The following is a 20,640-nucleotide window of genomic DNA, read 5'->3' on the forward strand; positions in this document are numbered from 1 at the left end:
TGTGGAACTACACATCCCATCATGGCTCGGACTAGGTATACCGGGGTGTGTAGTATCACAACAGCTGGAAAGTTGCATGTTGCCTTCCCCTGTCCTAGTGTATACATCTCATGATTCTTATCGCTAACTGTTATATATCATACTTGCTGATTTTGGCAAATTTCAGTCAAGGAGAGGAGGCAGGTGGGTGGGATGGGGGTGAAGTAAGGGTGGCCGTCGACCATCAATGTTTCAAAATCATTGATTGATTATGTCCGATGTCAATTCATTTTTACCATTGATGGCACAGAACCAGATGGTTTTCCACTCACTCACTTCTCACTAGTGCTGCCTGCCACAGCCACGCTACATGCTGACAGTTTTCTTCTTCAGACGAGTGTTTAATGACACAGTCATGGCAGCAGAGCCACCAGCAGCCGTAGCAGACATGTCAGCTGTCGTCTATCAGTCGGCACTCAGCAGCCCCGCCCTTCCCTGCCCATTGTATCTATCTTTATAGATGGTTACGTGCCATTTGCCCTCCCTATGTGGGCGTGTGTTGTCAGCTCTGTACCCTCCCTCAGCTGCTTAGTGAGCAGGGAGCCACCACGCCACACATGGTCACAGGAAACATTTGCTGGCTGACTCTTTCTCCATCAAAGCCTCTTCTGTGAATGCATGACTATTCGATAGTGGGAACCATCGATGGTAGATAATAACGTAGTTCCTAACCATCAATGGTTTCATCTACAATACTCATGGAGGACAATCATCAATGGGTGTGGTGTCGACAGCCATCCCTAGGGCGAAGCATCATGAATTGCATCAACACAGCGCTACTCCTGTGTTTTGCTGATTTTCCTGATTTTTCATGGGCAGGACAGGGGCGGAACAATGCAGGGGGCGAGGCCGCAATGGCACAATGCACAGCGAATCACATCAATAACACCTGCTTACTGTCTACTTCATGGTCGGCAGGTGGGATACAAGGGATTTGCCCACTTCATTGGGTGCCTCTCCCCCCAAATTTTGGACTCTCCTTAAATCATGCTTTCTTTACACTGTGCTGTGCCTAGTATACTGGCAATGCATCATTATTATGCTTCATTTATATAGTACCATCATATTACACAGCGCTGTACATTATGAGTATCATGATACAAGTAAATCACATACCATAACCTGAAACAGAAGGTAAAGATGACCCCACACAGATGAGGTTACATTCTAAGAGGTACATTCGGGGAACACAAGGTAGAGAAGTTAGCAGAAGCACCAGTTTAGTTGGTATCGGTGAAAGTCTATTTGACTTCTGACTGCAAGTCAGAAGCATTATCAGCCACTAATAAATAATGAGGCCATCGTATAGTAATCTCTGTATTACGCTATACCTACCAACTGTCCTTTTAGACCTAAAGTCCTGCTTTTGTAAGTTGTGTTTAATATTACATTGTATACTGTGTCTATAAATTGTCTAGTTTCTAACAAATGTTAAGTGTAACTCCACTGAAATATGTGCAAACCCAGAACTCTATATACTGGCAGTTGTGTGCTTATTGTGTCTCCTCTACTTCACAGGTATACACAAGGTATGGGAAATGTTACACCTTCAACGCTGATAAGAACAACCCAAAAGTGACCCGGCAAAGTGGCATGGGGAATGGCCTGGAGATCATGCTGGACATTCAGCAGGAGGAATACTTACCTATCTGGAGAGAGACCAGTAAATAACACTTTACCTTCGATCTGACAAAATGCAACACAAAGATCAACTTTAGCACACACAATGCTATGGATGTTCACCTGTAGAATACACTACAACACTATACAACATTCATCTGTTGTAGACACAACACTATCTAGTGTCCACCTCTACTACACACAGCACTATACAATGTTGACCTTTAGAATGCACATTCACAACACTATACAACTGTCACCTTTAACATACATGACACTATACAATGTTCACATGTCCCGCAGTTTATGCAACGCTATACAATGCAATGTCTCATGCAGTATTAGTGTTTATTTGTAGCATATACAGCTCTGTACAAAGTTTATTTGTAGAATACACAATATATATATATATATATATATATATATATATCATCCACCTGTAGTATACTCTAGTATACTCAACACTATCCAGTATTCACATGTATTACACCCAACACTACATTCAGCTTCAGTAGCAGATTCTGCTAAATTGGAAAATATGCTACTGAAAAAATCGCATGCTGGAGCCGCCCAGCACAGGGTAAAGTCATCCAGCATGAGAAGCAACGCCTAGCGCTGCAATCACCTGGCTGCATATGCAGGTGCACCAGCGCCATTTTTTCACCCTACAACGGTTCGGTTACACCTGCGTTGTCCAGACCACTTCCCCCTAACGCCACATCGCTGCCCCCCCCCCTCATCGGCCACCGCTATCAATCAAAGTGCGATCGCATCATGACGGCCCACGTGCATTCAATGTAAACACTGCGCATGTGCAGACGATCTGCGTAAACACAGCTTTGCTTCTGATATTGAACGCAAAACACACAATCTTATAAAAAGAATACACAATACTATACAAAGTTCCCCCTACTTCATATACAGTAATGAAAAAGAACACTGTTATTGGCACGACGGCCACTCCATATGAAACACGACTTAGGGCCTGATTCACGTTTGTATGGAATTGCAAGGAAGCAACTGTGCAATTCCGTGTAATTAAAATTCAGATGCAACAGGAGGCGTCTGTAGGAGATAGAAGTCGCCTGTCAGCATTTGCAAGATCAGAGTGTTGTGTCTAAGGACCCAGCCTTGGATCAACATTGCAACAATCGTGCGCTACTCGCAATGTTTTTAGGCACCGGTCAGCTGAAGCTTGCTCAGGCTGGCCATTCGATCCGGGCACCTGAGTCCAGTAACTGTGTCCGACGACGCAGACCCCAGACCCGTCACACCTTGAAAACTAGTGCGACAATAAATGTGGCTGACAGGGGTCTACGAGTGATATCGCAAGACCCATTTTGCACATGCGCAGAACCCACACCATCAGATTTGTAAGTATGGGCAGTACGGATGGTGTAATGGTTAGCATTACTGCCTCACAGCACTGAGGTCATGGGTTCAATTCCTACCATGGCCCTAACTGTGTGGAGTTTGTATATTCTCCCCGTGCTTGCGTGGGTTTCCTCCGGGTACTCCCGGTAGGTTAATTGGCTCCCAACAAAATTACCCTAGTGTGAATGTGTGTGCGTGAACATGTGATAGGGAATATAGAGTGTAAGCTCCACTGGGGCAGGGACTGATGTGAATGGCCAAATATATATCTGTAAAGCGCTGCGGAATATGTGTGCGCTATATAAGTAACTGGTAATAAATAAATAAATAAATAAATAAATACCATCAGGTTTACACATACAATATGAATTAGGCCCTTATTGTGCCATATCAGCAATCCAGTTCACTGTCTATTGTATGTTATACAGAAAGGATTTGTTGGATTTTACATACCTTACAGCTTTTTATTTATGATTAATGACCCATACAAGGTAATCTTTCCATTTAGCTTAATTAATGTCTGCGTGCCTTACTCTGACTGAGAGCCGTTTTAAATGTTCCTCTCCACCTTGTGGCGTCAAGAGAGGAGGAGGGTACTACTAACTAATTACCGGGGCCCAAACTTGTGGGGGTGCCCTGGTTCTGCCCCTGGATGAGCTGCGATGTCGTCCCCATGTGTGTTGTGTAGCGTCACAATTAATCTTTTCTAACATGGTCTTTCTATGTCCCCTACAGTGCCTGGGAGTGTCAGAGCTGTCATCGGCTCTGCCTCCAACACACCAGGAAGCAGTTGCTTGCAAAAGCCACCACTTCGTAACTAAAGCCCCTAGTAATTTTTAGGGAAGAGAAATGGTCTCTGGCTGCCCGCAAACAAAACAGCCACTATAAATGAATCCTAGAATCTCACTGCTAACGTTACATCCCCCAGTCACTGACTGCCATCTGGATACGTAGGCACCATGCGCCTCTCACATTTGTGCTGAAGAACTGAATGTGAATTAGAAAAAAAAACTGCAGCCTGTGCCGCGCTTACGGAGAGATATGTTTACACCCAAAGGGGTTAAAACTTGGTTCACCGTGATTTTACAGATGAATAATTTATAACTGTACAAGTACATCCAGTAATTACAATAACACAAATTGTCCAGAAGTGTCCAATAAACATTAGAATTCTAAATGTAACCACAAGGCAGGTATAATTAGTGCTCTAACCAGAATGACTGTTGTCTCTTTGCTTCTTTAGATGAAACCTCATTTGAAGCGGGCATCAGAGTTCAGATACACAGCCAAGACGAACCCCCATATATCCACCAGCTGGGGTTTGGAGTGTCCCCTGGATTCCAGACCTTCGTTTCGTGCCAGGAGCAGCGGGTATATACTATTACTCTATACTTTATTCTGTATAAATGGGAAACCTATAGCAGACAGAAAATGGACACATACCTCTCGAAGATTAATTATTTAATGGAGATAAATTATTCAAACCCAAAATATACAGATGTTACACATTCTCTTTGGATCCAATCCTCAGCTACAATATACAGTACCATAAATGTTTTTGCCTTCTTTGACCAACAGCTGACATATTTACCGCAGCCTTGGGGTACCTGCAGAGCTACTATGCCGGGAGATGAATTCCTGCCGGGTTACAGCAAATACAGCATCTCTGCCTGCCGTCTGCAGTGTGAGAAACAGGCGGTAGTGAGGAGCTGCGCTTGTCGCATGGTCCATATGCCAGGTATTGCCACCTTTCATTGGCTACGCTGTTTCCACATGTCTTACAAGCTACTTCTCTGCAATTACATAACACAAAAGTGTCTTTATTGCTAAAAACTAATGTATTACAAATGTATAACAACACTGTGCAATTATGGATTGGTGTGTAGTGGAGAGCTAGTCCATGTGCAGAAATGAGAGGTGGTGTCAATGCTGGATGCAAGCAGACAATGGTTCTGCAATACTTCTATGGAAAACCTGCACTTACCATGGGGCTTATGCAAGTTTCAATGACGTATCCAATTGTAGCGACACAAGGCTGTACACCAGAGGAAAGACTTGGTGCACCTATGACGACAGACGCTAATGCGGTTGCAGCAGCCTGTGACTCGCAGTTAGCACACCATTTTGTACACCCTAAGGATAAAATTATACCCATAGTGTACATCAATACAAAACAGTGTAGTGATAAAAAACCACATTGGCAGTGCTGACAGAGCTCTGTAAAGTAATTACATATTGTAATTTGATAGGAATTCATGTCCTACGGCAGTGGTTCCCAAACTGTGTGCCGTGGCACCCTGGGGTGCCTCAGGACACTTGCAGGGGTGCCTCGGGTTGGTGGTCCAGGATCAATTAAAATGATTTATGGTTAATGTAATAGGCAAAGCCAGTGCTGGGGGCTGCCAATCATAACATGTTTGGACAAACAGAGGCAAATCCTGTCCCTCAACACACACAATTGACCCTAAGGGTGACATATAAGCACAATTTACTTAATTTAATATTTCTTTCTTAATTTATCAATAAGAAACCTTTGACCTAGGGGTGCCATGAAAACAATTCTGATGCTCTAGGGCGCCGTGCTTGTAAAATGTTTGGGAACCACTGTCCTACGGTAATTGAAGTAAGCAGCATAAGGGGAAACATTGAGGGGATCACAGATGTGGAGGCTAGTCACCCAGGAACAGCCTCATTTATCTATCTATCTATCTATCTATCTATCTATCTATCTATCTATCTATCTATCTATCTATCTATCTATCTATCTATCTATCTATTTAATCTATCTATCTACTGTCTGACAGTCCATGTACCCAGTTCATTCTAGCAGTTTCCATGCAGAAGATCTTATTGACCATCATTTAAAGCAGTGGTCCTCAATTTTAACCCTCAAGTTTTCCAAACAGGTCATGTTTAGAGGAATCCTGTCTGTGGAAACAGGTGGCATAATACTGACCCAGCGAAATAGGTGAACTCACCTGTGCATGGTTGAAAAGATCTAGAAAACATGACCTGTTTATGGTACTTGAGGTTACAAAAATGTTCCTGTCACTTTTTGCCGTATCTGCTACGGGTGCTCCTCAGGTAACGCCAAGAACCATGGATTAATATTTACTTACATTAAGACGTCTCAGATTTACATCTCTATAGATTTACCAAATTTTTTACACTCAGTTAAATTTACAACCGTTAAAATCAGAAACTCCCATGCAAAGAACGGGTAGAACAGGTAGTACAGTATATTAGGAATAGTTTGTGTATATTTACTACTAGAACATGAAGGTGGCAGTGTTGCTATTGCAAACAAGAATTAATCGACCATATATAGATATCAAAATGATATATTCCCGATGCAATGGACCTCATTTATGAAGAGTGGTAGATACACGCCTGGGTTTCCCGTCATGTTTCGAGATGGTCCATCCATAGCATTTAAAGGAGAATGCCTAATATCCAAAGGTTCATACACCAAAATTCCATCCTGCTACACTTTTAAAACAAGCCCTTTCATTGAAGTACAGTAACCTTTCCCTTTTGTGCCAATGCCCAGCTGCAAAGTCCTGCCAAATTGCCAATACACCATTCTGATTTGCAAACTCTTTTGAAAATAAAGTAGCCCAGTGCCACCAATAAGGGTTTTGTGCTCCACCTTAAATGAGGTCCAATGTATCTTTGAACACAACAAAAATATAGTAATGTTGTACATATTACAGAGAAATACACCCTAAGAATGAATACCTATGTGTGTGTAATGTTTACCTGTCTCATTAAAACTCTGTCATTGGAATGTCTTTCCCAGGAAACGAGACCATCTGCTCCCCTAATCTGTACATCGACTGCGCTGACATCACGTTAGGTACGGCATTACTCATTCTCAGGAGCCTGCTTTTGTGTCTCTACAGGTTTTTTCTGATTTGTATTTCACAACACACTTTACAGGGTCGGATTAAGGATTGTGTGATCCACATGGCAACTCATTTGTGAGGGGCCCTACCAAAAAAATTACATAATGCCACATAGCGCCCCCGATTATGCCACACAGTGGTGCCCCAATATTATCCCACATAGTGTCCAACTATTAAGCCACAGTGTCCCAAATATGCCAAAATGCCCCCCTATTATGCCATACAGTGTCCCTCATATGCCACAGTGCGCCCACTACTGCTACTTATGTGTGAGTCCTGGTGGGTTCCTGGTGACTTTGCAGAGACAGCCTTGTGTTCCTCTGAGGTCTGGACAAGGCTGCTGCAGTAAGCAGGGAACAAATAGAGCAGCTCTCAGCTCCCTTAAGAATCCTGCATGTGACGTAACACTTAAGGGACTCAGAAGACGCTGAAGTCAGCCACACTGCATACTGACTTACTGATTACATGCGGGCATCTATTCTCATGTTCAGTTTGACTGCACCTCGGCCATGACGAGTGAACTTGCATTCCGTCTTATTTTCCTAACAATATTCGTAACCGTTTTGTGGAATTAATTTTAAATAAATTTTAAATGTAAAATCGTTGAAATAACAACCTTCCCTTTTAAAAATCGTGTTGGGTTAAACACAACTAATTAGTCATAATCTTGCGAATATTCCTAGTGTTATTAAACAGACTGAACAGGTATAATTAACAGTTCCATCTACAGTCTATGGGCTTACAGTCTATGAGCATTTGTGAATGAATGCTCACTGATTACGATCGCAAATCTGCAAAGACGTCTAGCCAAACCCACAATCACATCTGTGTATACTACAACCCCATCACAAATCTAGCCCACTCTCATTGCACGCATAGCAACAAACACAACAGCGCATAGCTACAAACGCAACTGCGCTGTAAGACTATTATCCGCAATTTTTTTAATCAGAGCGACTGAGTGTAAGTCTCGCAGTCGCCCTGAAACCGGTAACAACACGCCCCCATTCGATCCACCCTGCCCCCCCCAAGCCACGTTGCTGCCCCACGAACGGCCGCCGCTGACAATCATCTTGCAGCCGCATCCTTCCTTCCTGGTTGTGTGCCGATAATCGCTCATTGCTCGATTATTCGCATTTGCAACTGATGCTGAATAAGAGCCTATGTCCATATCTTAAATTTCCCTCTGCCAACTGAATGCTTTCTTCTTCCCTTTGCAGATACCCTAGTGGAAAACACCAGTGACAAGTGCTCTTGTCCCACACCCTGTAACCTGACTCGCTATGGTAAAGAGATCTCCATGGTTCGGATTCCCAACAAAGGATCTGCCCGCTACCTGGCTAAAAAGTACAACAAGAATGAGACATACATTAGGTGAGTGATGAATACAGCACATCTGCACCAGAAGTCATAAATCAGATGTTAAAAGGCTGATTATATAAATATCATTAACACTAGCTGAAATTGCTTTTTGAATCCCTCTATCAGCATACGTGGAGTGTGCCATATAAACAAATATAAAGATCAACTTAATAACAGCAACAACTCACACTAAGGACTTTTTATTCGCTTTTCACCCTGCAGAGACAACTTCTTAGTTCTTGATATCTTCTTTGAAGCTCTGAACTATGGAACAGTAGAACAGAAGAAGGCATATGACCTGGCCAGCTTGTTGGGTGAGTGGTGCACACTTCATAGATGATATAGAGGCAGCTGTCAGGATCATGATTACCACAGTGCAAGATCTGGTCGGAATGTCGTGAAGGAACAGCTGCAACTATTTTAGGCTCTGATACACTCATATGTGTCTAAAGGAGTAGACAAGTCTATAAAATATGGCTATCTACTTCATTTTGCTCTAATTCTGGAGAGTCTGACTATATGTTTAAAAGCAGCAATCGCTGAAAAGGCAAAGGCATCATTGACACCATCTAGTTAGTTCCCAGAGGTCCACTCCATCCTACTGGAAAGATTCCCTGAATGCCCAGTCAGATCCCTCTGCCTCCAGTTTAACAGGTAAGTACTGTGGATGTTTTTGTGCAGGTGCAGGTACATGGATCCTACACCTGGGATCACTTCCTGGACCAGATCTCACTGCTGGAACCCTAGGCAGTGGGATGAGGAACTCCAACCCCAGGGGACCCAATATAATAGTCACCTCGCATTAGGAAGGTGACAGAAAGATTTATTTGATAGGAAGAATAACAAGTCACCACTGCGAGTTTAACTTGGTTAAGCTTTGCAAGAATTGGTGACATAACATTACATAACAATAATCACAACAAAGCAGGCGAGATATACATCCAATAAGAATGATGCTGTAGTACCCTAAACTGTCCACAGGGTGGAACACTAAGCACTGTTAATGAATAGTTCTTTGCAATGTTCTAAATGCCCACCAGGTAGGGTCTAGAGCTCTCTATAGCTCAGTCCCTATATCTGGGGCCCTTCCAGATAAAAGTCTGCTCTGTCCACTATAGGCCCTTTAGCAAGTAAGAATAAAACCCTTAAATATTTAAATGTTCCAATTGGCTGTAGTCTGCGACTTAAGGGGATAACTGCTGTTACAGCAGGTCCATATCGAAGGTAAAGCGGATTAAGAGGCAGAACAATGCAGTGAAGCTCTTTATAAGTGTGACAGTTATACAGTACAGTTCAGTTCTATTGCAGTAGAAAGCAGCATGCAGAGATAAGCAGTGTAAATCCTATAGCAGAGAACAGCATGTAGGTGATAGTTCAGATTTGTTGTAGTCTGCATCTGGGTCCTACCGCTCCACAAGTTGCGGTCCTTTGATTGCTGGCATTACCTAGCAACCTAAGCAAGGGGAAGCTGCACTGTGCCGGCTAGTGAGAAGTGAGGGTTCCTTTTAGGGAAAATTTAGGTGTCTCGCCCAGGCTGTCTCCAGTACATGGGTGATGGTACCTATATAGCCACATATATCCCCATAAATCCAAGTTAATAGGACATCCATGTCAGAGTGTCACACCAGCAGCCTTCCCTGGTTCATGAATGTATATTTACACTGCCTGACTAGTAATTAGAAATTAAAGTATAGGAGATACATAGGATTCACGAGACATTGGCTTTTCAGAGCAGCTATCCCGCAACTGCCACAACTCACAGAAAGTTGAAAACTTAATTATTGGCGGCCAATTGTCCCTCAATAATGAATAGGCCCCTAAGGAAGAGTCCTGTCCATTGAAATCTTACACTGCTACTGTTGCCCATACTACCCACATTTGGGTGACTTTGGTTGATTGACTTGACTGAGCAACCATTGTATTGGGTAGAATAAATTACCACTCCAATGAAAGGTGCAATATAGTTGGACTGGATTTCATTGGGTGTGGTGAAAAATCATTCAAATGAAGTTCCCTATTGCTATGTTCTCATGATGCATCTGGATGTTCTACCTACTACCCAACTTAGTGGTTCAGTAGAGAACATCTGTTAACCATACTGTGATGCAGTAGTTATTCATTTGTACCTGCAGCTATAGATTATCATTTTCGTAATAGTATATAAAAATGTGCTCAAACATCATCTAGGATTTTCTTCCAAGTATGGTTAAGCTGGCCATATCGGCTATCTGCTATTTACATACTAAAGTGTGCTCATCTAAATCCATAGATATGGCAGATTCAGTAGCATGCTATCATATAAATAGTGATGGCTCCAGGCACCAAAGATCATTAACAAAGGTACAAAAATAGGGAGGTACAAAGCCTTTGTGGTTCTCATCTGCGCTGAAATTTTTGTTGAGCACACACATAGTTGTGGGCCCGCATTTTACATTTGGCATTGAGCCTGTCTGGAAATGTATACGGTGAAAGATCAAAGGCCGTAAAAAATGTAATTTCAAAGCCCAATCTAGTGCCACTTTATGACCCACCCCTTAGACATTAACTACATTTTGTTGTCCCAATGGAATGCAGTTAATATACCAGCTGTCGGGATCCCAGCGTTCAGGATACCGACGCTGGAGTCCCGACAGCGGATGAAATGCCGACAGTTGCAATCCCGAACACAGCCCCATATTCCCACTTGCATGGTGGGTCCACGCCACCACCCGAATGGCAGTATAACCTGTGGCGAGCCAAGCGGGCTCGTTGCCTCCTAGCTAGGATTCGGGCTGATGGGATGCTGATGTCTGTATAGTGACAGCCGGCATCCCGTCTGCTGGTCTACCATATGCATTCCGTTCTAATCACATATACTGTATGTCTTAGTAAGTCTTTAGCTTAAGGGGGCACCAGGACTGTCTTTATTACACGTCTCGTTATTGTGTGTTAGAATATGTTTATAAACATCCTAACGGCTGATGGATAACCATGCGCTTTCATAAACCCTTAACACTTGACTTAACTCTAAAATAAAGACTCGGAGACTTAGATTTGGCAGAAATTGTTAGCCGATTTATTCAATAACTTATAACTAAAAATGTCTGAATAAAGATTAAATAGTGGTGGCCTAAAAATGTCTGAATAAAGATTAAATAGTGGTGGCCAAGAAAGAATGGCTAACTTCTACCCCAACCCGTACAACTGTACCAACTTAAAACTCAGTCTAAACAACAAAACGGTATCCACTCAACCTTATATCTTGACTACCCACCCGTCCGGGTGGTGTCGCTGTCCCCGACCAGGTGATCAGGCAGATGCCTATAGTCAACTAAGGTGAGCGTACCAACCAAACCTGAAATAATCATTAAAACATCTAGATAAGACCTAAAAACAATGAACCTGACGTTCTTTCCCGCCAATCAGCTAACGCAATGATCCACCCCCAACCACCACAAAAAAGGGAAGGGAGGGTGGGAAGCACAAGAAAAAGAGGAAGACTCCTCCTCTTCCCAAGCAATATCGACCAGCTAGATCCTGCCACCCTGCATCCCTATTGGATGTCTAATCACATGTCCCCAGAGAGTCATCCCCAGCCTATGGATGTTTAACCCTATCCATTCCTATCTCAGTCATTCCGTTCTTCTTATACCAATGCTTTCCAACTCAAGGTCTAGATGTCTCCCAAGAATAAACATTACCCAAGTATCCACAGAAAATAACAGTCATTTATAGCAAAATAATGTTTTGCTGGCTCCTCTAACCAAGGAATGCCACAGTAAAGGCATGTTCTCCTACAGTATGTGATAAAAATATAACACAATTGCAAATCTATCATTTTATTTAAAAAAAAAAAAAAACCTGCACATGAAAACCAATGTTTATGAAGGCATAAAACCTGCATAAAACACTGTATGATGATTCGTCAAGTTGTAAATCAATAATAGGCTGATGGTACAAATGGCAAATTGTTGAACTCTCCTCCCATGGTTCCTCCAGGTCACTGTGAGACCTCCGTAACTGATGTTTCCTAATATTAGCATTTGTAAATAGCTCCAGTGTTTTGGGCTCCCATTTAAGAGATCTCTGAATGTGTCACAACTGGACCATTTCCCTGTTGTACAGACTCTTACTATGATTTGCAACTAAACATTTTACTCATAATTTATAGTTTTATACACAGGTTTTATGGCTCCTTAACAAATGGCTTTTACATGCTGTTTTCTCTTATGTCCTAGAGGATGCTGGGGTCCACATTAGTACCATGGGGTATAGATTGGTCCACCAGGAGCCATTGGCATTTTAAGAGTTTGAGAGTGTGGGCTGGCTCCTCCCTCTATGCCCCTCCTACCAGACTCAGTTTAGAAAATGTGACCGGAGGAACCGTTCACAGCTAGGGGAGCTCTCCTGAGTTTTCCTGGAAAAAAGCTTTTTTTAGAGTTTATTATTTTACAGGGAGCCTGCTTGCAACAGCTTCCCTGCAGCGAGGGACTGAGGGGGGGAGCAGTGTCCGCCCTGCGGGGTCTGAGCCACTGTCACCGCTGACTGGACACTGAGCTCCAGAGGGGTCTGATCATTCTCCGCCACAGGGGACCGCTCGCCCCAGCAGCATTCCGTCACCCCCTCGCAGAGCTGAAGAATCGGTGGCGAGTGAGACACCGACCCCCCTAGCAAGCGGGAGGTCGGTGTGAAGATGGCGGCATCATGGTGGGAGCGCAGTATTAACTGCGCTCCGTGGATGGCTCAGCAGTACATGGTGCGGCGCTATGAGGGGCGCCATGAGCCAGTGCGACACCCTACACTGGTCCAGAAGCCTGTCGGGGTCCCCAGATCTCAGCCAGCACTAAATCCTCAGGCCAGTATAATCTGATGAAGAGCGGGAAGACAGCGCCATTAAGGGGGCGGAGCTTCTCCTCAAAGCGGAACCAGCAGCGTTCAGCGCCATTTTCCTGCCTACACAGCGCTGACAAGGAGAATCAGTTCCCTCCACAGCAACTCCAGCTATCTACAAATGGCTTTCTATATTTAAAAAATAATAAGATTATGCAGTTGGATATATTTACATAAAATATATGTGTCAAATATACAATATATAAAATGTTATCCTTAAATGAAATATTCACTTTGTACAGTATATGCATTTCAAAAATCTGTTTAACAGGTCACTTGAACTACTAGATACCTCAAAAAGCCACCAGGAGAATTTTATACTGAACAAGAACTTGCTATTAGTGACCTTCATTACACACAATTTTGTATACAATAACCCTATTCAAGAAGGGCCTGGTAGTACTTTGGTTTCCCAAATTACTTCATGATATACCATCTGGCTGGATTGATTTACTGTCCATGTATAACAGTCAGCATTCAAGAACATCACTTTTATATTAAAACAAATCTGAACTGTGGTGTAATAACAGGTATGCAGGGCCAGATTAACAATGGGCGAAAGGAACTACAGCAGAAAGCCTCCATGTTTCCTCCAGTTCATCATGGGTGACCAATACTCAGGCAATAGTTACAAAGGTACACCAATGCTTATTTTTCCTTCGTCGTCTTAAAGTTGCAGGTGTGGCTGTTGGTACTGTAAGTTAAGGAATTTTTATGGATGTGCAACTGAGAGTGTTTCACTTATGGAATTACAGACTGGTACGGTAACTGTACCGCCTGTGAGCAAGGAGAGTTAGAGCGCTTAGTTCGCTCAGCTGGTAAAATTATCGGGGTGCAGCTGCAGACTGTCAAAGATCTCTTTGCAGCAAGGTTGGAAAATAGAGCTAGGAGTATACTGTCTGATTCTAGCCTTATCTTTCTAATACCCCTTTTCCACTTGCTAGCACGGGTCGCAGCCGGGAGCCTGACACGGCTGCGACCCGTGCTCGAGTCCACTTCTACACTGAGCTCACCAACCCGGCATATTGCCGGGTTGGTGACGCTGCTGCTGATGCGGCAGGGGCGGCGGTGGGAGATCACATGATCTCCCAGCTCCGCCCTTCCATACACTGTGAACGGGAGCCGTGTCGCATCGACACGGCTTCCGTTTACACTACACAGCTTACCGGGTTGAACACGTGTTCAACCCGGCAAGCTACCCGGGTAGGATTCCCGGATCACTTGATCCGGGAATTTTGTCAGGGGGGTCCATTTCCACTAGAAAAAAACACGGGTAAATGCGCGCCCCCGTAAAATCGTTTACGGAATAGCTTCTTCTGCGAAGCGCATGATAAACACTTATTGGGAATAATGTGTCATCTCTCATATGTGTGCTATTGTGTGCTCTTTTTTTATAACTATGTCTTTATTGTTACCATTGTCTGGTGGGTTGTACAAATTGAATTTCGTTGTCAAATTTGTTTGATAATGCCAATAAATGTATCATATCGTATCATAAAAATGGGACCATCATCATATCAGTATGATGACCATCTACCCAGCTGACACCATGATCAGCCATAAATCATAAGCATTAAATTGTAGTCCTATTTTCCTCACAAAATAATGCAATTTTTAAAATTTTACATCATTAGAAACATTGTGGCTGATTGTGAAGGTGGTGTACACTCCCACATGGCACTGACCACTCCCACATGCCACTGGCCACACACACACACACACACACACACACACACACACATACACACAACCTTTGGACATTTTCTCCCCCAGGCCCGTATGGTCCTTTATGTGACCCTGCAAGAATTGGTGATAGATTTGCGGTTTGGGCCATTATTGCTACAAGATGGTGTTGGTTGTAGTAGGTGTAGAGATGAGCTTTACTAAATTCTACTCTACAGTGTTTGTATCTTACTGTATGCCCATATCTCTTTTTGTGCTTCTCTATCAGGAGACATTGGAGGTCAGATGGGTCTGTTTATAGGAGCCAGTATACTTACCATTCTGGAGATTCTGGATTACCTGTATGAGGTGAGTTCTATTCTCTGATCTTTCCAGAGTTGCAGGTGTCTACAGTGAAAAAATAAAGAGTATATTCAATAAGCAGAACTTGTATCCCACAAAAAAAAAAAGCTTATAGAAACTGGGATTTTGTATGATACCATATGAAATGTGTCTCATTCTTCAAAAGTCCTATATCATATAAATAGAGCCTACACTCTGTTATGTTCATGTGTAAGGTTCTCCGAATTAATGTATCCTCTTATCTGGAACTCAGGTGATACGAGATAAAGTGAATCGATTAGTTAGGCGAAAGAAAACTCCCACCAAGAAGCCTACAGAAAACATATCGACACTTGTGATGGATGACTTGAATGATCAGGTAAGAAAGCTATAGTGGAGGTGTGCTACATGGAGAAATGCACGGTGGCGTAGTGGTTAGCAATGCTGCCTCACTACACTGAAGTCATGAATTAAATTCCTGACTAACTCCCTATTTGTGTGATGTTTGTATGTTTTCCCTAGTTTGTATGTGTGTACTGAGTATAGATTGTATGCTGCACTGGGGCAGTGAATAACTAAATATTCTCTCTAATGGGTGTGGTATGATATGTCGACAGTCATAATGTTGACATTCATCATATAGATACTGATGAAATTTTGACATTTTATCATGTCGACGTATCATCCCTGGTGGACTAGCAGTGACTTGAATGCTCCCTACGGCTGCAGCTGCTCCAGTGGTGTCTTCCAGTTCCTGGCAGTCATGTGCTCCATCAGATGGAGCAACATTACAGTCTATCCCCAACCCTTCTCTCCAGTGCCTAACACCAACCCCCTCTTTCCCTGTAGCCTAACCCCTCCCCCCACCCCAGTGCCTAACCCTGACACACCTATCCCGCAGCCTAAGAGAAATTAACCAAGGTTAGTGCTCTGGCGCAAATAGGGTTGATGTTCTAATGCTGCTGCTAAAAAATAGGATTAGTCAATCCTATTACCTAAAACCAACAAACCAATATAAAGAAAATAGCAGCGCTAAATACAGTTAATACTAGAATGAGATGGATTGTGTGAAAACAGATTAAAACATTTATTATAACTCTGATAAAATAACCATTAAAAATCAGTATGATCACCAACAAAATTAATGAAAGTCAAATAGAAGTGTCCGTTCCTTTTTAGTAATAACTGGACAACAGTATATGCAGACTTAAAAGGCTTAGGAACTGATTGCACAGTCCCAATGGGAAGTTGTTACCGCTTCTTATACCGCTGGAGGGAGAAAGTCCCAAAAGAAATTTCTTCAATTAGGAGCTTGATATCATAGTCTCAATCCTCACCAATATGCGGAGCTTTGCTTGCGGAAAGAGTCCCTGGTAGGCCTGTTGTATCCACCATATGTTGAGTCTGAACGTCCAGTATGGTCCGGGCACTTGTTTTGTAACGAAATGGTCGGTGATCAGGATGGCATCTGACGCGTTTCGCTGCAAGTCCTGCAAAAAAGCTGCAGGACCTGCAGCAAAACGCGTCAGATGCCATCCTGATCACCGACCATTTCGTTACAAAACAAGTGCCCGGACCATACTGGACGTTCAGACTCAAAATATGGTGGATACAACAGGCCTACCAGGGACTCTTTCCGCAAGCAAAGCTCCGCATATTGGTGAGGATTGAGACTATGATATCAAGCGCCTAATTGAAGAAATTTCTTTTGGGACTTTCTCCCTCCAGCGGTATAAGAAGCGGTAACAACTTCTCATTGGGACTGTGCAATCAGTTCCTAAGCCTTTTAAGTCTGCATATACTGTTGTACAGTCATTACTAAAAAGGAACGGACACTTCTATTTGACTTTCATTAATCTTGTTGGTGATCATACTGATTTTTAATGGTTATTTTATCAGAGTTATAATAAATGTTTTAATCTGTTTTCACACAATCCATCTCATTCTGGTATTAATTGTATTTAGCGCTGCTATTTTCTCTGACGTCCTAGTGGATGCTGGGTACTCCGTAAGGACCATGGGGAATAGACGGGCTCCGCAGGAGACTGGGCACTCTAAAGAAAAGATTAGGTACTACATCTGGTGTGCACTGGCTCCTCCCTCTCTGCCCCTCCTCCAGACCTCAGTTAGAATCTGTGCCCGGCCAGAGCTGGATGCACTCTAGGGGCTCTCCTGAGCTTCCTAGAAAGAAAAGTATTTCTTAGGTTTTTTATTTTCATTGAGATCTGCTGGCAACAGACTCACTGCTACGTGGGACTTAGGGGAGAGAAGCAAACCTACCTGCTTGCAGCTAGCTTGTGCTTCTAGGCTACTGGACACCATTAGCTCCAGAGGGATCGAACACAGGGCCCGACCTCGATCGTCCGTTCCTGGAGCCGTGCCGCCGTCCCCCTTGCAGAGCCAGAAGACGGAAGAAACCGGAGGAAATCGGCGGCTGAAGACTTCGGTCTTCATTAAGGTAGCGCACAGCACTGCAGCTGTGCGCAATTGCTCCCTATGCACACCACACACTCCGGTCACTGATGGGTGCAGGGCGCTGGGGAGGGGCGCCCTGGGCAGCAATTAGAGTACCTTACATGGCAAATTGACACATAATACAGCTTTTAAGCTGTATATGTGCATAATCCCCCGCCATTATACAGATAAAAAAGCGGGAGAAGCCCGCCGAGAAGGGGGCGGGGCTATCTTCCTCAGCACACCGGCGACATTTTCTCTTCACAGCTCCGCTGGAAGACAGCTCCCCAGGCTCTCCCCTGCAGTTTCCAGACATCAAGGGTAAAAAAGAGAGGGGGGGCACTAAATTTAGGCACAAAACTATATATAAAAGCAGCTATAGGGAAAATCGCTTTTGTTAGTGTAAATCCCTGATTATATAGCGCTGTGGTGTGTGCTGGCATACTCTCTCTCTGTCTCCCCAAAGGACTTTGTGGGGTCCTGTCCTCAGTCAGAGCATTCCCTGTGTGTGTGTGCGGTGTGTCGGTACGACTGTGTCGACATGTTTGATGAGGACGCTTACGTGGAGGCGGAGCAGGTGCCGATAAGTGTGATGTCGCCCCCTGCGGGGCCGACACCTGAGTGGATGGATATGTGGAAGGTATTAACCGACAGTGTCAACTCCTTACATAAAAGGTTCGATGACGCAGCTTTGGGACAGCCGGCATCTCAGCCCGCGCCTGCCCAGGCATCTCAGAGGCCGTCAGGGGCTCAAAAACACCCGCTACCTCAGATGGCAGACACAGATGTCGACACGGAGTCGGACTCCAGTGTCGACGAGGATGAGACAAATATACAATCCACTAGGGCCATCCGATGCATGATTACGGCAATGAAAAATGTGTTGCACATTTCTGACATTAACCTGGTTACCACAAAAAAAGGGTATTATGTTTGGGGAGAAAAAGCAGCGAGTGACTTTTCCCCCATCTGATGAGTTAAACGAATTGTGTGAAGAAGCGTGGGGTTCCCCAGATAAGAAACTAGTAATTTCTAAGCGGTTACTAATGGCGTACCCTTTCCCGCCAACGGATAGGTTACGCTGGGAGACATCCCCTAAGGTGGACAAAGCGCTCACACGCTTATCAAAAAAGGTGGCACTGCCGTCTCAGGATATGGCCGCCTTAAAGGAGCCTGCAGATAGAAAGCAGGAGGCTATCCTGAAGTCTGTGTATACACACTCAGGTACTATACTGAGACCTGCTATTGCTTCAGCATGGATGTGCAGTGCTGCAGCAGCGTGGTCTGATTCCCTGTCTGATAACATTGATTCCCTTGACAGGGACACTATATTGCTAACCATAGAGCATATTAAAGACGTAGTCTTATATATGAGAGATGCACAGAGGGACATTTGCCGGCTGGCATCTAGAATTAATGCGATGTCCATTTCTGCCAGGAGAGTATTATGGACTCGGCAGTGGACGGGTGATGCTGATTCTAAAAGGCACATGGAAATTTTGCCTTATACGGGTGAGGAATTGTTTGGGGACGGTCTTTCGGACCTCGTATCCACAGCAACAGCTGGGAAGTCGACTTTTTTACCTCAGGTTCCCTCACAGCCTAAGAAAGCACCGTATTATCAAGTACAGTCCTTCCGGCCTCAGAAAGGCAAGCGGGTTAGAGGCGCGTCCTTTCTGCCCAGAGGCAGGGGTAGAGGGAAAAAGCTGCACCATACAGCCAGTTCCCAAGAACAAAAATCCTCCCCTGCTTCCACTAAGTCCACCGCATGACGCTGTGGCTCCACATGCGGAGCCAGGTGCGGTGGGGGCCCGTCTCCGGAACTTCAGCGACCAGTGGGTTCGCTCACAGGTGGATCTCTGGGTTCTACAAGTGGTATCTCAGGGATACAAGCTGGAATTCGAGACGTCTCCCCCTCGCCGTTACCTCAAATCAGCCTTGCCAGCTACTCCCCAGGACAGGGAGGTAGTACTGGCGGCAATTCACAAGCTGTACCTCCAGCAGGTGATAATCAAAGTTCCCCTCCTTCAACAGGGACGGGGTTACTATTCCACAATGTTTGTGGTACCGAAACCAGACGGTTCGGTGAGACCCATTCTAAATTTGAAATCCTTGAACACTTATATAAGGAAGTTCAAGTTCAAAATGGAATCGCTCAGGGCGGTTATTGCAAGCCTGGAAGAGGGGGATTACATGGTATCACTGGACATCAAGGATGCTTACCTACATGTCCCCATTTACCCACCTCACCAGGTGTATCTCCGTTTTGTGGTACAGGACTGCCATTACCAATTCCAGACGTTGCCGTTTGGTCTGTCCACGGCACCGAGGGTATTTACCAAAGTAATGGCCGAAATGATAATACTCCTTCGAAAGAAGGGAGTTATAATTATCCCGTACTTGGACGATCTCCTTATAAAGGCGAGGTCCAGGGAGCAGTTGTTGGTCGGAGTAGCACTATCTCAGGAAGTACTACAACAGCACGGCGGGATTCTGAATATCCCGAAGTCGCAGCTGGTTCCTACGACGCGCCTGCTGTTCCTGGGTATGATTCTGGACACAGGACAGGAAGGTGTTTCTCCCGGAGGAGAAGGCCAAGGAGTTGTCATCTCTGGTCAGAGACCTCCTAAAACCAAAACAAGTGTCGGTGCATCACTGCACGCGAGTCCTGGGAAAGATGGTAGCTTCTTACGAGGCAATTCCATTCGGCAGGTTCCATGCACGGATCTTTCAGTGGGATCTGTTAGACAAGTGGTCCGGATCGCATCTTCAGATGCATCGGCTGATCACCCTGTCCCCGAGGGCCAGGGTGTCTCTGCTGTGGTGGCTGCAGAGTGCTCATCTACTCGAGGGCCGCAGATTCGGCATACAGGACTGGGTCCTGGTGACCACGGATGCAAGCCTCCGAGGTTGGGGGGCAGTCACTCAGGGAAGAAACTTCCAAGGACAATGGTCGAGTCAGGAAGCTTCCCTACACATAAACATTCTGGAACTAAGGGCTATTTACAATGCC

At 44.4% G+C, this 20,640-nt stretch overlaps 1 protein-coding gene across 3 annotated transcripts in view; it reads left to right on the top strand.

The window, feature by feature from the left end:
- Positions 1-20,640, top strand: part of ASIC4 (acid sensing ion channel subunit family member 4) — a 702,581-nt gene that overhangs the window by 669,608 nt on the left and 12,333 nt on the right. For all 3 annotated transcript variants that reach the window (XM_063933865.1, XM_063933867.1, XM_063933866.1), the window contains exons 2-9: positions 1,558-1,702; positions 4,277-4,404; positions 4,612-4,771; positions 6,833-6,889; positions 8,159-8,312; positions 8,523-8,614; positions 15,121-15,200; positions 15,448-15,552. In XM_063933865.1, the coding sequence (XP_063789935.1) occupies positions 1,558-1,702; positions 4,277-4,404; positions 4,612-4,771; positions 6,833-6,889; positions 8,159-8,312; positions 8,523-8,614; positions 15,121-15,200; positions 15,448-15,552 (921 nt within the window). The remainder of the gene's footprint in view (positions 1-1,557; positions 1,703-4,276; positions 4,405-4,611; positions 4,772-6,832; positions 6,890-8,158; positions 8,313-8,522; positions 8,615-15,120; positions 15,201-15,447; positions 15,553-20,640) is intronic.

This window comes from Pseudophryne corroboree, chromosome 7 (genome assembly GCF_028390025.1).
Source record: "Pseudophryne corroboree isolate aPseCor3 chromosome 7, aPseCor3.hap2, whole genome shotgun sequence".
Lineage (NCBI taxonomy): Eukaryota > Metazoa > Chordata > Amphibia > Anura > Myobatrachidae > Pseudophryne > Pseudophryne corroboree.